Raw genomic sequence first — 17,711 nt, forward strand, 5'->3', positions numbered from 1 at the left:
AACTCTTTCTAATTTTATGAATCTAATTTTTAAATGTCCTCCTGTTTAAAGATGTTAGTATTTGGTATATATCTGTATCAGAAAAGGTAATGGCAACCCACTCCAGTACTCTTGCCTGGAAAATCCCATGGGCAGAGGAGCCTGGTGGGCTGCAGTCCATGGGGTCGCTAAGAGTCAGACACAACTGAACGACTTCACTTTCACTTTTCACTTGCATGCACTGGAGAAGGAAATGGCAACCCACTCCAGTGTTCTTGCCTAGAGAATCCCAGGGACGGGGGAGCCTGGTAGGCTGCCGTCTATGGGGTTGCAGAGTCGGGCATGACTGAAGCGACTTAGCAGCAGGAGCATACATCTATATGATGGTTTTGACTTCAGAGTATGTATTCAATTTCTCTTTCTAAGGGAATGCTCACATAATTTTATCATGACCAGTTTTGTAATTTCCATAAACTTTGTGTTTGTAAAAAGAGGGGGAATTTTTATTTCCTGGGAAATAGGTAAGCAAATCAATTCAAAGTGTATTAGAAAACAAATATTTTAGAATTAGAAGGGTGACACTATAATTGATAACCCAGATAAATGCCTTCCTGCCAATGCAGGTGACATAAGAGACGTAGGTTTGATCCCTGAGTCGGGAAGATCCCCTGGAGGAGGGCACGGCAACTCACTCCAGTATTCTCGCCTGGAGAATCCCATGGACAGAGCACTGGTAGACTATAGCCCATAGGGTCGCAAAGAGTTGGACACAACTGAAGTGACTTAGCATGTACACATGCACAAATAAATGCAGTTGACCTTACCTTTTAATGAATGTGTTCCCTTGAGAGGCCCCAGGGAGACACAGCGGTCATCCATCTTATTAAGGAGACTTTGTTCTGGGTTTTGGAGTGTGGGAAGTAAATTTTTGAATTTGGTTTTGGTAGTATAACTTTCACTTAAGATAGAGTTGGTCTCTAATTTAATATAGTTTTGAATATATTCTTTTTTTAATGTGCATATATGTATGTATGTATTTTTACAAAAATAAGGTCATACTATACATATTATATATAACTTGCTTTTTTTCATATAACAGTACATAATGGACATGTATCTATGTAAACAAATATGGGACTACATCGTAATTTCTAATGGCTATAAAGCACTCTAGCATATGGCTTTATCATTTATTTAAACAGTTTCCTACTGTTGGACAATTAGGACATTCCAATTTTGCAACCTCAGATATGCAGGTGATAGCACTCTAATGGCAGAAATTGAAGAGGAACTAAAGAACTTCTTGATGTGAGTAAAAGAGGAGAGTGAAAAAGCTAGGTTGAAACTCAACATTAAAAAAGCTAAGATCATGGCAACCAGTCCCATCATTTCAGGGAAACAGAGGGAGGAAAGTGGAAGCAGAGACAGATTTTGTCTTCTTGGGCTCCAAAATCACTGCAGACAATGATCGCAGCCTTGAAATTAAAAGATGCTTGCTCCTAGGAAGAAAAGCAATGACAAACCCAGACAGCATATCAAAAAGCAGAGATATCTCTTTGCCAGCAAAGGTCTGTATAGTCAAAGCTATGGTTTTTTCCCAGTACTTGTGTATGGATATGAGATTTGGACCATAAAGAAGGCCAAGAGTCAAAGACTTGATGCTGTTGAACTGTGGTGCTGGAGGAGACTCTTGGGAGTCCCTTGGGCTGCAAGGAGATCAGAATAGTCAGTCCTAAAGGAAATCAACCCTGAATATTCATTGGAAGGACTGATGCTGAAGCTGAAGCTCCAAAACTTAGGCCACTTGATGTGAAATGTAGACTCATTGGAAAAGTCCCTGATGCTGGGAAAGATTGGAGGCAGGAAGAGAAGGGGAAGACAGAGGATGATATGGTTGGATAAAATTACTGACTCAACGAACATGAATTTGAACAAACTCCAGGAGATAGTTGGGGACAGAGTAACCTAGCATGCTGCAGTCCATGGGTTGCAGAGTCGGCCATGACTTAGCTTAGCTACTGAACAACAATAACAAATGTTGCTATTCCAAGCAATAATAAAATAACCAATTATCTACATCATCACTCAATTAACTAAATTTTTTTTCTCTTAGAAAAATTCTACATTGTGAAATATCTTGATTGAAGAGTAAGAGTATGTCCTTAAGAATATGTGTGTGTGTGTGTGTGTGTGTGTGGTGTGTGTGTGTATCTTAGGGTACTATCAGCCTCCAGAAAAAGCCAAGATAACTTACTTGCAACAGTCACATGTGAGAATGCCTGTTTCTACACACCTATACCAACCATGGGTCTCAGTAAATTTTACATCTTTGCAAATCTGATCACACTGGATCAACCAAAGAGCTGTCAGATGCCTCAAGTTGGGGCCAACCAAACTCTCTTCAGGAGTTTTAATTTTATCTGGAGTGACCCAGAGATGGAAGAAATTCTAGGGGGAGATAGTTGAGCAGTTCCTTCTACCAAGGCATTCTGGAATTGCCAGCCTCCTTCCTGTTCAGCCTTCTTGACCTCTTCTATTACATCCTCACAGGTTTCCATAAAATTTCCCCTTTCCTTCTTAAGCAAAAGGCCTTTTCTTCAGAAAAGATTAAAAAACCATGAAAAGAGTGTTTTGGTGCCGACTCATAAACGTGACTGGCAGTTGCTGCTGGCAGTTGTCTGGGAGCTCAGTTAGGCCTGTCTCCTGAACCACTCACACATGACCTCTCCAGGAAGGTGGTCTCAGGGTTGTCAGACTTCATTGCTGGCTGACTTCCGCCGAAGCCATGTTCCAAGAGAACCAGGAGGAAGCTGTAGCATCTTTTATGACCCAGCCTCAAAAGTTGCATACCATCACTTCCTCTGGATTTAATGGGGCAAAACAATCACAAATTCATATTATGTCCATAGTTACATCAGTCCATCTTAGGATTGTTAGATGTCATCAGATCAAGAAGAGGTGTCACATACGATTGCTGTTGGTGAAGATATTTACAGAGTTGAAGAAAGTCCTTTCCTTGAAGTAGAGAAACCCACCATGGGAAGCCTTCAATTGATGAGGAGGTTGAAAAGCTGAAAGCTTGTCCTGAAGATCCCAGACAAGCCCCCAAGATGATATCTTATGGTGAACGGTATTGGATTCTTGATCTCCAAAGAAGATTTATCTTCGGGACCAGGGACCAGGCTTGATCACTCAAGAGATTTTGTGAAGCAGAGTTTTATTAGAGGATAAAAAGGGACAGAGAAAGCTTCTGACACAGACATCAGAAGGGGGACAGAGAGTGCCCCCAGTTTTGAATATATTCTATAAGCAAAGGAGCTTAGAATATTTTTCACTCAAGATAAATTGTTACCTCCAAATTACAGAGAAACTTACTAATTAGCTGAAATCAAATATTAGTTTTAACTAATTCTACTTAAAAAAACAAAACTAGTGAAACAGAACAGACTTGATTTACATATTTATATGCTCTAATTAAAATGATTTAATCCTAACAGTAATCAAAAATTAAGAGTCTCTAAATTTGGCAGAACACAGAAACCAAAGTGGTTTTACTTCTCTAAATATGATTGCTCCCTAATTCCATCAGTTAATGTTTCAGTGATGTTAATAATAGTTTTACAACCTCTTTAACATTATTTTTAGAAAGTTTCTCTTCTCAGTCACTGGACATTTACATTGAACTTTTAAAAATATTTCCAAGTTATGCATATAGAAGAGGTGTTTATTTAGCATCTATACTGGATAGCAGGTGGAGTAAAGCTGCAGCTGGAAGGTGATAGAATCTACTGAACCACCAAGATACAGAATATATGTGAACTCTTTTCTACTGACTGATGAAAAGAAAAGAAAGATTCCAGCAAAATAAGGACCGTTTGTTAAGAGAGATGGTGACCCCTTAGACTGTGAAATCCAGCCCAGATAAAGACCCTTCCTCCATAGGAACTACCAGGGATTCACATTTTTATATAGTTAACCAAGGTTCCCTATTGGTCTTCAGAATTTCCTAGTATACCAGCTTTCCTTTAAATGGTTTAACTGCATAATCAAAGTACTGTGCTTAAGAACCAGGACTTTGGACTCACATCCCTATTCTGCCATTTACAAGCTGTGTGACCTTCAGCTTGTTACCTAATGTCTCTGAGACTGTTTTCACGTTTATGGGACAAGGATGGAAGAATCTGTTTCATAGAATTGTCAGGAAGATTGATGATTTAATAATGTCTGTGATAGCCTTGGAACAGTATGGCACACAGAAAATGCTTGGTCATGAGACCTAATATTATTTACTTAATTTTCAAAATACTCCCATTCATTCCCTAGAGAACAGGGAGTCAGATGGAAACTAAAGAGAACCAGCAAAGGGCACTGCCTTGATGAATGTGTAAGCTGGAGCCTGTTTTGTGCCCTTCATTAAGCACCAGTGGGCCAGATTCTGAGTCTTAGAGGCTGAGCCCTCTAGTTTTCCTACTTCCTTTTACATTTCACAAATAGTTTATGTCCTTCTGTTTCATAATAGGTACCAACATTTTTTTTCTTTATCTTGGTTACCTCCAGACTTATTGTCTCTGCTTTTCCCAGCTGGATCTGACATTTTCTTCCCTCATCTCCCTAGTAGGTTGAGACAGGAATTACTTCAACATATGAAGCATCTTGTTTCCACCATCTGGTTGCTCTTAGATTAATCTAGTTTCCCAGACCTGAGACCCATCTCAGAGTCACAGGTATTAAGCACCAGCTGCTTGTCATCCTCCCAGATATTTCCCGAGGATGCTTACAGAGGATAGTGAGACCTTACCCCGTCCCTCCCAGCTTGAGTTACAGCCCTTCCCTTTCCAGGCCTCTTCCATCTGAAAACTCCCCATCCACCACATTTGACCCAGAACCTAGACCATAGGAATAAGCTCTCCTTTTAATCTGTGAGTCCTTGAATACCTAACAGGTGATTCCACTCACTTCTCATGTCTAGAAATACTGCCTTAATGCCCAGCTGCCAAACAGAGACCTCCAGTCTCTGCCATATGCAGACCTAGCTTCCTCTCTGGCCTTGGATTCACCCCACACCCAGGCCAGGCTCTGGGAGGGTACTAACACTCACAGATATACCTCTAAAAGGATGTCTGTGTGGGCCTAAGTCCCAAAATTGACCATTCACCAACAACACACTGCCTAGACCTCTTGTCTGGTTTGGAAATGTGGCTCCAGTTGTTGCCCAGGCTACAGCTGCAGGTGTCACAGTCTTCCTTAACTCAGAGGCCTTCAAGCATCTCCACAGCCTGATCAGTGGCCCAGCCCTGCTTCGTCATGATTCCTCAGTCTGGTGCTAGGTCCCACTCACAGTATTCCCTTGCCAGCTTTGAGCTGTCCCAGCCTGCTTTCAGGCTGCTACTGCTGTTGAGTCACGTCAATCCTGTCCGACTCTGTGTGACCCTGTAGACGGCAGCCCACCAGGCTCCCCCTATCCCTGGGATTCTCCAGGCAAGAACACTGGAGTGGGTTACCATTTCCTTCTCCAATGCATGAAAGTGAAAAGTGAAAGTGAAGACACTCAGTCGTGTCTGACTCTTAGCGACCCATGGACTGCAGCCCACCAGGCTCCTCCATCCATGGGATTTCCCAGGGAAGAGTACTGGAGTGGGTTGCTTTTAGGCTGGCCTATGCTAAAATAAGAGCTACTGCGCAGGTCTAACAGTCTAAAGAGCACCACACCCAAAGTCTCTCTAGCACTACAGGGGCTGATAAGCCTCTTAGATCTCAAGGACTGATACTGAGTTCATCTCTATGAACTCCATGAAGCAGAGGAAAAGATGAGAAATATTCCCAACCATTCTTCTCCAACGGAGAAGACTAGTTTATCTTCTCCCTCTATCAGATTAGTTTATCTTCAGAGCCTCCTGATTCTAAAAAGTTCAAACATTGGAAATCAAATAATTAACTAAATGGTACATTGTGAGGCTCAAAGAGAACTTTTTCTTTTTTTCTTTTTTTTTTGGTGAGACAGGGTGATCAACTGATGCTCAGGAGCTTCCAATTTCCTCTGATTCCTTCCTGTGCTTCAGATATGTTATTAACACTCCTCAAATTCAGTCGCCACTTGACACATACTTCTGAAACAAGCCTGAAGCAAAGGCTTTTCATTCACCTCCTGTGTTTGGGGATCTCACTTTAGGTCATATATGATAAGCTCTCTGGCCCCCATCTTCAGGAATTAGACAGTGTCTCGTGCTAGAATAAGCATTCTAGTTGAAAAAGATTTAGGTTTTGAGTTATGCTTTTGAGGTTTTCTTTTTATCAGAAAACTGTCTCCGGACCCCCGACAAATCCACTGCTAGGACTAAGTGTTTAGCAAAAGAATATAACTGTCCTCAGAAAAATCTTCTCTGTGTGACTCAGTTTGTCACTATGGAGACAATGGAGCCTTGCTTACTTACAAGTTTTACTATCACCTCTCACCTCCTCCCACACACCTAGGAAATGGGTTATGGATCTCTTTTGGATGACCAAGAAGATTATCCTTGGGATATATTCCTGATGCATAATGTCACTGACCTTCCACTCTCTCTATCCATGGCTTTCGGGAGTGCTGCCCTATTTTCTTACCTGAGTGGCTATCTGTAGGTCTGAATTTCCATCTGCTTTTTCATTACCAGGTGGCAGAGGGGTGACTAAGACTGAAGACCATTATGGGGTTTCCCATGGGCTCAGATCTCTGTGGGGGGATGTCAAAGGATCTTTGTTTACATGTTATCATAATCATTTTCAAATGTATATCTTCATGACTTTATCTGCACAGCTTCAAGATTCAACTTGACGCCGACAGTCAGGCAGAGCAGTGGGTTACCACCAGTCTTAGAGCACTGAAAATTCTCTTTCTTTCCTTCTATCTAGCTCTTCAGGGGCCTCTCCTTGCACAGTTGCTAAGGCATATTGTCTCAGATATGATCAGATTCCAGTTATGTAAGAACATTTTCTTCCTATTCTTTTTTTGTATTGTGGTTAGTTACTTACTTTTCTTTCTAATTTAGCATTTTTAAAACTCTTTACTTTTGTATCATTTTAAACTCTGACACAATTTCCAAGATTATGATAAGGAACTCCCATATACTCTTCACCCAGATCTACAAATGTAGATTTTGCCAAATCTATATTTGCTTTATCAACCATTTAAGAATAGGTTATAGATATTATGTCCTTTTACCATTAAATACTTCATTAGGTATTTTCTAAAACCAGAGACATTCTCCAACATGCTATGGGATAATTATAAAATTCAGGAAATTTAACACTGATACAATATTATAAATTAATCTATATAGTCCATATGCTAATTTCACCAATTGCCCCAATAAAGTCTTCGATAGCTGTTTGTTTTCCTAGACCAAGATGGAGTCTTGGATTCCTTGTAGCATTTGGTTGTCATGTGTCTTTCATCCACTTAGTTGGGCCAGCTCCTCAGACCACTGGAATGTTTTCTTGCTTTGAATATTGACAAATTGAGAGAATAGTGAGTCTTTGTCCCTAAACAGCTCTCTGTTTCATCAGATTCCCATGCCTAGAACTCAAGTGTTTCTCCAGAGATAATTTTCCACTTATTCAGAACAGTGCTACCTCTGGCCCTAAAAGGTTGTGTGTGCTTAGTCACTCAGTCATGTCCAACACTTTTGTGACCCAATGGACTGTAGCCTGTCAGGCTCTTCCATCTATGAAATTTTCCTGGCAAGAATACTAGATTAGGTTGCCATTTCCTCCTTCAGGGTGTCTTTCTGGACTGGGGATCAAACCCTCGCCTCGTGCATTTCTTGCATTGCAGGCGAATTCTTTACCACTGAGTCTAGAGATAATTTTCTGCTTATTCAAAACAGTGCTGTCTCTGGCTCTAAAAGGTTAAGCCAGTATATGTCGGCATGCAAAATAAGATTATATTTGGCTACAGTGAGTGTGTCCCAGACTGCTGCAGTCTCATCCCCTCTGGACTCACTGGGCAATATGAACAGTGAGGTTTAGAGTTACTTGTTGCCAGGACCACATTATTTTTGAAAGAGCAGGAACCTTTTATGTTCCATTTCCTCCAGGTAATCTGGGATGAGGTGATGTTTATAGACCAGAGTAAATGACACCAGAATTCATCAAAAGCCAAAATAAAAGCAGAACCGGTGACAGAATCGGTGTTTGAACAGTGTGATTTATACTGAATAATGATTCTCTTCCAGCAAATCAACTCCTGCTACTAACGTCAATTATAAATAGACAGTGGCTGTGCTTCTGACATAGAGATTGATCAACATAGGAAAATTATTTCTGGAAAATATTATTTCTGTATATCTGTCAGAAAGAAATTAAGAATTCTATAAAATCCTTACTTTTTCTCTTTCTTTTTAATTTTGTATGAGTGAAATTTGAATTGTGAAGAAGTATGTGAATAAATGCTCTCAGTCTTTACATCAGGAAAGGAAATTTCTTTTGAAGTCTGGTACTTTGGGTTTTTTGTAGAGAATGTGAACAGAGCTCCTTCTTTCTACCCCTTAAGGGAGGAAAAGAACAATTTTCCTGTCATGCTGAAACGTGGGTTTGATGCTAACCTGTCAGCATGCCATTAGGGTAAAAATACTTTTGTTGTGTGCTGCTTCTCCAAGCTCCCCTAGTACAAATGTGTACATATTTGTCAATCAGTTGTCATCCTTTGAGATCCTTGGGTTTGGCCTACTTTAACTTTGATTTTCCTTTGCTCAGAGCGTCCTTTTAGTGCCCTAGAAGCAAGCTGCAATTTTGAGGAAGACCTCTGCAACTTTTACCAAGACAAAGAAGGTTCAGGCTGGACCCGAGTGAAAGTAAAACCAAACATGTATCGGGCAGGAGACCACACTTCAGGCCTAGGTAAATCAGAGTCTGTTATGTGGGATGTTGTGGTGGGGGTGGGGGTTAGTATTCATGCTCCATTTTCCAGTTGTTCTCACCAAGACACCAGCTTGAAAGAGGGGGGTGGGTGGGGGACAGCTGTGAAGAAGCAAAGACAATAGGTAATCTTGGGTTTGACTGTTTTTCAAAACTGGAATTCAAGTTGCTGTGCTAGCAGATGTATTTACCGGTTAATTAAGTAGTCAAACCTTTGGAAATTGCTCTTCACTTTAGATAGAGAAGTACCTTTAAAAACCTATTAGATTCCAATTACATGAGATATCCAGAAAAGGCAAATCCATAGAAACAGAGAGCAGATTAACGGTTGCCAGGGGCTAGGGAGAAGGGGTGGGGAATGACTATTGAATGGGTATAGAATTTTCTTTTGAGGTAATGAAAATATTCTAGAAGTGGGTAATAGTGGTTGCACAGTCATTGTGAAAGTACTAAATGCCACTGAATTGTACTCTTTAAAATGGTTAAAATGCTAAATTTTGCGTTATATGTGTTTTATTGCAGTAAATAATACATAGTGGGATATAAAAGCTATCACAGCTGTTGGGAAGCATTGGGTGGGCACTGATGGATGGGCCTACACGAAGCTCTTAGAAATCAGTACAAGCTCCCACAGTGTAAGGATTATCTATCACCATAAAGACAGCCCTTGTGAAGTCCACTCCAGTAGAGATGGAGGGAAAGGGCTTGTTCTCAAAGGGTTACTGTCTAATTAATATTTATATACTGGGTATGGGGGTGACTTACCAGAAAGCTGATGAAGCTGGTTTCAGGGCCCCCTCACTTTCACCAGGCGCTTGCAATTTTATACTTGTAATTTTATATTCTTTGCTTAGAGGTTGCAAAACTTAAAGAATTACAGAATAAACACCTATTCTGACCTTGGCCAGCCTAACCCCTGGGGGGATATGATAGTGAACAAATCAGGTATGTATCCCACCCTCACTGGCTGACCATTATTTCAGTGGCAAGAAAAACACGACAAACATATATACAGATAGACACGTGATTACAAACTGTGGTGTGTGCTGTGAAAGAAAGAAAGAGTGAGCTGAGAGAGAATAAAGAACCTCCTTTCGGTTGAAGATTCAGAGAAGTGGGTTTTAGCTGGAAGAATAGGAGCAACCCAGGCAGAAGGAACAGCATCTCTGAGGGCCTGGAGTTTGGAAAGAGCCAGACACTACCAGGAATTAGGTTAGTGTGGCTGCACCATTGAGAGGAAAGTAAAGTAAAATGAAGTTAGAAAGGGAGGTAGACCATAGATGCGGCAGGCCAGAGTAAGCAACTGGGATTTTACTATAAAGGAAATGAGAAGCTATTGATAGGTTTTAAGTAGAGCAGTGAAGGATTAAATTTAGACTTAAAAAGATTGCTCTGGCTGGTGTATGGCTACCTGTGTTAGTCTGCTCAGGCTTCCATAACAAAATATCACAGACTAGGTGACTTGTTTTCTCACAGTTATGGAGGCTGGGGAGTCCGCAATCAAGGCACCACTGGGGTTGGTTTCTGGTGAGATATCTCTTCCTAACTTGGACGAGGCACCTTCTCACTATGTCTTCATATGGCCTTTCCTCTGTGTGTGCACAGGGGGAGATGGGGGCAGGGGCGGAGGGGTTGGGAGAGGAGAGAGAGAGAGATGTTGTTTCTTCCTCTTCTTACAAGGACACCAGTTGCACAGGTGTTAAATCCTCGACTTTGTAACTCATTTAGCCTTAAATTGCCTCCTTAAATGCCCCATCACCAAATATGGTCACATTGGGGGTTAAAACTTCAGCATATGAATTAGGGTTGGGGAGGCAACATAATTCAGTCCATAACAACACTCATAAAATTACCAAAGAAGCTTTTGCCAGATTAAATGAAACTAAACTGTATACCAAAGACTGCTCCCAAAAGAGAATTGATGGAGGAGGCTCAGAAAAAGGAAAGGGGGAAAAAAAGTAAGGTATTAGGCTTTTTCTTTCTGCCCCATCTTTGTAAGACACAAGGACCTGTTTTAAGTTTACCATAGGAGTGGTAGAGCAGGTGGTAGGGGAGGTTCTTGATCCTATTTTTTCATGTTATTTAAAAGAAGTAGGGGAAAATCAGCTATTCAGCACCTGAGAGGGTCTATCTGATTAAAAATCTGCTTTTTAGGATCCAGTTTAACATATGACCAAGAGAGTAAGCTCTGCCTGGATACATAAACCACCCCTATCCTTCACCCCTCAAGGACTGCCAGACCCTGCAACCTCTCCCACTCCACTGGTCATTGTGTTGCAGGAAGGGGGACCCCTTCCAGGGCCCAAAACTGGGCTCTTATCTAACACTCGGAAAAGAATTGTCTGAGGAGACACATCTGCTGACAAAGCAAGAGACTTTATTGGGAAGGGCACCAGGTGGAGAGCAGTAGGGTAAGGGAACCCAGGAGGACAGCTCTGCTGCATGGCAGTCTCCATTTTTATGGTGATGGGATTAGTTTCCAGGTGGTCTTTGGCCAATCATTTTAATTCAGAGTCTTTCCTGGTGGCGCACACATTGCTCAGCCAAGATGGATGTTAGCGAGAGGGATTCTGGGAAGTGGATGGGCACGTGGTGTCTCCTTTGGACCTTTCCTGAACTCTTCCAGTTGGTGGTGGCTTATTAGTTCTGTATGAGTATGAAGTCTCTCAGCAGGGAGTTGTTAGGGGAGGCACAGTGATTAAAACCGCCCACCTTGGCCAGGCACCATAGTAACCATATGCATGAGTTGTTTTATGACAGGAGATCCTGGTAAAAATACAGAGATAATAGGAAAATCCGCTCTGGGCCTTGTGTTCTCTGCGACCCAGTACTACTCAGTCTAGTTGTCAGCTCTTTGTCTAAAAAGTAGAGAACCACAAGATGATTTCATCCTTTTTGTTTCATGAAAGGTTATGGAATTCCCTGGCAGTCTGGTGGTTAGGACGCTACTTTTTTTTTTAACTGCTGAGGGCTAGGGTTTAATCCCTGATCAGGGAACTAAGATCCTGTAAGCCACATGGCATGGCAAAAAAAAAAAGTGTACATCCTAATTGATGGCTAAAACCTGAGCATATGCAGTTGGAAATCTATGCTGGTTTATGAAATTACCTTAAAATTGGAGGTTTATTAGCAAAAGAGTCACACAGATATTTTCTATCACCCAAGCCACAGACATTGTTAAATGCTATCACTTAAAGCCTATAGAATAGTCTCTTTTGGCAAATTCCACTACTTTAACCAAATTTTTCCACTTGGTGATCTGGGCTGAATTTTAGGTTTTTCATTGCTGATGCACTGAAAGCTTTGTCCTATTCACAGGGTATTTCTTGCTGGCCAACACAAAGCTTACATCACAGCCTGGCTACATTGGAAGGCTCTACGGTCCCTCCCTGCCAGGAAACCTGCAGTATTGTTTGCGTTTTTATTATGCCATCTCTGGATTTTTAAAAATGAGTGACACCCTAGCAGTTTATATCTTTGAAGAGAACCATGTGGTTCAAGACAAGATCTGGTCTGTGCTGGAGTCCCCAAGGGGCGTTTGGATGCAAGCTGAAATCACCTTTAGGAAGCCCATGCCTACCAAGGTACAGTGGAATCTTTCTGCAATTTCCAGTCACTGGACTGGGTTAGTGAATTTCTGTTTAATTATTTTCAACTGATGATGCATTGTTTTCTTCTGTTCAAGCTGAAAGTCCCACCCTCACATCCTGTTCCCAGGCATGTGTGAGTTATAGCCTTCACTTCTTTTCAGTTTTCTCTCTCTCGGAATCATGGCCACATAGGGAATTTGCTTGTTGTTTAATTCTTAGATTCCCTGAGAGTAGTCCAAAGAGAGAGAATATGTGAATAAAGTTCTACACTGAGGGTCAACACCCTAAACCTCTAGCTGAACACAGGATGGGGAAGCTCAGTAAAATAGGAAAGCCAACTCAGACAAAAAGAATTTACATAAGGGAACCATCCGAAGCTTATTGATAGAAGTAAGAAAACAGAGATCTTTATCGCAAAGAAATGCAAAAGAAAATTGTGATCTCTTGAATTTTACAGCTCATAAACTTAAGGAAGCTTAACAGATATGATAAATTCTGTCAACTATTAATACAACCCAGATTACAACTAGAATGGGAAAACCTGTTTTGTTTCACCTGCCAGTTGGTGAGATCTCTCTCATGCACCCTCTGTGCAAGAAAGAAGGTCCCTCCCTTCAAGCAGATGCCTCACACAATGGGAGCTCAATAGATACATCACTGAAGAGTGGCTGTTCAGTTGATCATGTTCGTAACTAGGCTCCTGAAGCAAGGATATACACAGCAGAGCTCTTCACACACATTAATGGTCCAAATTTCTTTTGGTTACACCATTTGGACAGAAACATAGCTTTGTCTATAACTTCCTGGCAAAGAAATTTTGCCCACCTTTTCCATCATGATGTTGCTTGGTTACTCTTAGTCCATGAGAATACACACCAGGGCATGATTAAATCTTTACAATGATTAATCAAAGATCTTTGAAAATATTTACAAAAAAAATTTTTCCCCATTGCTAGGCAAGAAAAAATGATGATTATAATGACATGACAGCCTCCTTAACTTACTGATTTCTAAAAGAGTCAAACCAATTTATGATACCTGTAGTAGAATATAAGCACAGAAGTCTTACCACATTCTCATAGGCACTGCTTTTATTGTTTTCATGCTGACTAAAGGTAGTCCCCATTACCAATTATTTGACTCTCAAGTAGTTATGGTGACACACACTCCAAACAGGTACCTAATCCATACGATCAGGGATGCACATAATAAAATTTCTACTGTACTCCACACCCTCTGTTGCTAATGTTTTAAAAGAGGGAAAGTATAACAAGCCTTTCATTCACTTATTTGACTTTCATTTATTTATTCATTTATTCAACCATACTTTATTAGGTATAAGTTCAGTGTAAGGGATATAAAGATCAATGAGGCTCAGATTCTACTTTTGAGAATGAGATCACAGATGATAGAATGTTAAGATACAAATATGTAAACAACTAACAACAGTGCAATCTCACTGCCTCACAGAAAGGTTATATAGAAAAATAGAGGAGTAGTTCTACCTATTGGACACATAAAAATAAAGATGAATAGAGGACCAGCTGAGCTGGTGTTTGGAGGGTAAATGTTCAGGCCATGCCAGATTCTAACTCCTTTCATGCACTACCCACCTGACTCCTCTCTTCTCCCTGCCCCGAGCCTCTCAACTTTACTCACAAAACATAGGCTGTTAGTAATTTATCTGCTCCTAGGTGTCAGTCCCTGCTCTTATTTGACTCCCATGGAATGGAAGGAAGCCACCCAGCAACTAAGGATGCCCCAGAGAATTTGCCCTTTTCTTCTTTGACTGACTTCCAACCCTCCCAACAACCACACAAATCCTACCCACCTACTTCAGGAAAATTTGATCTAGACCCAGTGGGGACAGAGAAGTTCTTACAGCCTCAGAAGGAGCTAGTATGAATTCAGTCCCAGAGCTGATGAGGAGACGGTACAGTTCAACACAAGCAAACTCTGGACACGTGTCTGAAAGAGGTGAATAGTTTTTGGAAGGTCCTTGCTAAACAGAACCAGTTTCTCAGAGAGTGAGAGAACCATTTGACATTCATACAGACTGCACTGAGTAAGGTAGGAAACTAATATGTAACATATATAGGTAGAAACAAACATACATATGGTATTTCAGAGAAGAAATAATATGAAAAGTCAAAGTTTCCCTTACCACCCCTGTACTCAAATTCCAATTCTACTTCTTTTTCTAAATGTTTTTACCCCTGATTTTCTGATGTTTTTCTCTATAATTCCAGATATTCTATTTCTGCCTCATTTCTTGATTCATTAGCCTTAGCAGTATTTGCTGACTCCTTTCTATAAAGAGAAAGTTGGCTTATTTATACTATTTCCTTTCATTTTCTCTATCCTCCTTACAATTTTTTAGTTGTATTTTTATTTTTAACTTGGTTCCCTTGTGATTCTGATACACCTAATCATCTGTTTCTGCTCCCATCGACTTCAGGTCGTATCCTATGACACTCCAATATGTATGGTGAATACATTTTCACCCCTCTGTTCCCCCTCCCCTCACTTACCCTCTCCACCTCTCAGTTTTCTCAGCAATACATTTGCTTGTACATAGAAATGGCTTAAAACATTTCTATTCCTCCAGTGAAGACTTTGAGCTTTGCCAATAGCAGGATTTCCCCATATGGGCCCCCTTGGCAATTTGGAAGGGACAGTGCTGCCTCTGTAGGCGGCCATACCTCACATGATTGGGATTTTGTCATCTACAATGACAGCAACAACCCAAGTTATTTCCACATGTTTCCATATGGCCCCAGAGGTGCCAGGCCATCCTTGGATGAGAACTGTGGCTTTGTAAGTTGATTCTGAAAATCGAAATTAAGAGCTAGGCCCGCCTACAATCCATCTTTGCCTGCTTGGATCTGTGCTCTGCGGAGCAGCATAGTGGTAATGAGGGAGCCTCCCCTTCAATGACCCTCTGGCTTCCTGTTGCTCTTCTGGGAAAAGGCTTGCCTGCTCTAACATCAGCCCCTCCCCAGCCTCGCCTCTTACTCCCCCCCATTCTAATAACATTGCAATCAGTTCCTGGAACACACTGCTCTCTTCCACCTTGGGCCATTGCACACCCAGCTTCCTCTGCCTACACTCTTGTTAATTCAGTCACTGGCTTGAACTTCCCTTCTGCAGAGATTCCTTTTCTGGCTCATTCCTCAGAATAGATTAGTGTTCCCTGGGCCTCCTAGGCCTCTTCTCCATCATTCTGGAGACAGGATAGCACAGCAATTAAAAGAAATGACTGAGGAGTCTGTTTTCAAATCTCCATTCTACCACTTAAATGACTTTGCAATCTTAGTTTTTTCCTTTAATTGAGATATGATTGACATGCGATTGAGGGGCACAGTGTAATGGTTTGGTATATGTATATACTGTGAAATGATCACCACATTGCATCTAGTTACCATCCATCACCTCACATAGTTAATGAGTATTTTTTCTTGTGATAAGAACTTCTAAGATTTACTCACTTAGCGACTTTCAAATATACAATACAGTTCGAGAAATATACTCACCTTGCTGCTCTTTATAAATTTAAAAGTGAAGAAACTGAAGTTTCCAAAAGTTAATAGAGTACTATTCTTGCTGTTACCTTGCCGCTGTACCCCAGACAAAATCCTTTACAGTTGTGCCTCTAAAATACATCTCAGATATGTTTACTTCTGTGTCCCCAACTACCACCCTAGTCTAAGCCACCATCATTTCTTACCTAAATTGCTCCGTATCTTTCTATCTGGTTTTTCTGCTTCCACCTTGCTCTCTACACTCACATGCAGCCACCAGAATCATCATCTTGAAATGGAAATAGGATCAGGCCACTCTCCTGCCAGAAACTGTGCTATGGTCTTTAGAATAAAGCCCCATTCCCTCCTGTGGCTCATAAGGTCCTGTACCATCTGGCCCCTGCGTCCTTCATGAACTTCACCTTCCTTTGCTCTGCCCATGATCACATGGTCACACTGTCCCCATGGTCCCGCTGGCCTTCTCTCGGTCTCCTGAGTCCCAAGGCCTTTCCTTCACTGGGGACATCAAGCTTGCAGTCCCCTCGCCCACCTATCCTATGTCAAGATGGTTCTTGTTCTTCTGTCCTGGTCAGGTGTCTCCTTTTAGACAGGAACTGCCCAACCACCTGGTCTGCAACTGCTTTTTCCATCCCCAGATTATTCTACAAGATAGCACCTAGTTTATTTTGTGCATAGCATTTACCCTGATCTGAAACTTTCTCGTTTGTCCACTTGTTCGTTGTCCATCTCTTTTCCCATAAAAATATGACACTGAAAAATGAGTAAGTAAAAGAATGAGAGTGGACTTTCTAAGGCTGGTAACTGACAGAGCTGGGGTTTGATCCATGGTCTATAAACTGTCAGAAGCCCGCCCTTTGCCACTGGTATGGCAATCCTGGGTGCTCCGGATTTCCATCCAGTCTTGGGGAAGGCCTGTTCTTCTGTAGCTGGAGAATGTGAGGCTCCCAAATGTGCCTTGGGGCATGGGCACCATCTTCTATTTTATTTAATTCTCACAACATTCCTCTAAGGGAAGTGAAGTATCTCCTTTTAGTGCCCTTGGCCTTCTAGAATTCAAAGTTATACCAACCCTGGGTCACATCCTACTAGAAACGGATGCCTAAGCTCAGAGTTCACTGCATATGTGTTACTGTTGTGAGGAAAACCCTTCCCTGCCTCTGCTTCGAGTCCTCACTGCCCCCATTCCCTAAGCCAATCAAGGGCCAGTGGTCAGGGACCAAGTCACCGAGAGTGAGTGGCTGCCTTTTCATACCTGTTCCCTGGCTGAAAGCCTTGTATGTGAATTTTGAATACACCTAGCCTAATTTTCCAGAGAAGGTGATGGCACCCCACTCCAGTACTCTTGCCTGGAAAATCCCATGGATGGAGGAGCCTGGTAGGCTGCAGTCCATGGGGTCGCAAAGAGTTGGACATGACTGAGCGACTTCACTTTCACTTTTCACTTTCCTGCATTGGAGAAGGAAATGGCAACCCACTCCAGTGTTCTTGCCTGGAGAATCCCAGGCACGGGGGAGCCTGGTGGGCTGCCGTCTATGGGGTCGTACAGAGTTGGACACGACTGACACGCTTAGCAGCACCACCAGCAGCAGCCTAATTTTCATTGGTAGAGGTGTTTGGTACATATGTTTGAGTATCTGTGCTGCATAGTCAAAATAATAACAACAATAATCTCTTACTTTCACATTGCTCCTTAGTGTGACCTGCTTTC

General features: G+C 41.7%; 1 protein-coding gene across 2 annotated transcripts in view; it reads left to right on the plus strand.

Moving 5' to 3' along the window:
* Positions 1-17,711, plus strand: part of MAMDC2 (MAM domain containing 2) — a 160,827-nt gene that overhangs the window by 95,381 nt on the left and 47,735 nt on the right. For both annotated transcript variants that reach the window (XM_040251101.1, XM_040251186.1), the window contains exons 8-9: positions 8,710-8,853; positions 12,190-12,455. In XM_040251101.1, coding sequence (XP_040107035.1) covers positions 8,710-8,853; positions 12,190-12,455 — 410 coding nt within the window. The remainder of the gene's footprint in view (positions 1-8,709; positions 8,854-12,189; positions 12,456-17,711) is intronic.

This window comes from Oryx dammah, unplaced genomic scaffold (genome assembly GCF_014754425.2).
Source record: "Oryx dammah isolate SB20612 unplaced genomic scaffold, SCBI_Odam_1.1 HiC_scaffold_1, whole genome shotgun sequence".
Classification (NCBI taxonomy): domain Eukaryota; kingdom Metazoa; phylum Chordata; class Mammalia; order Artiodactyla; family Bovidae; genus Oryx; species Oryx dammah.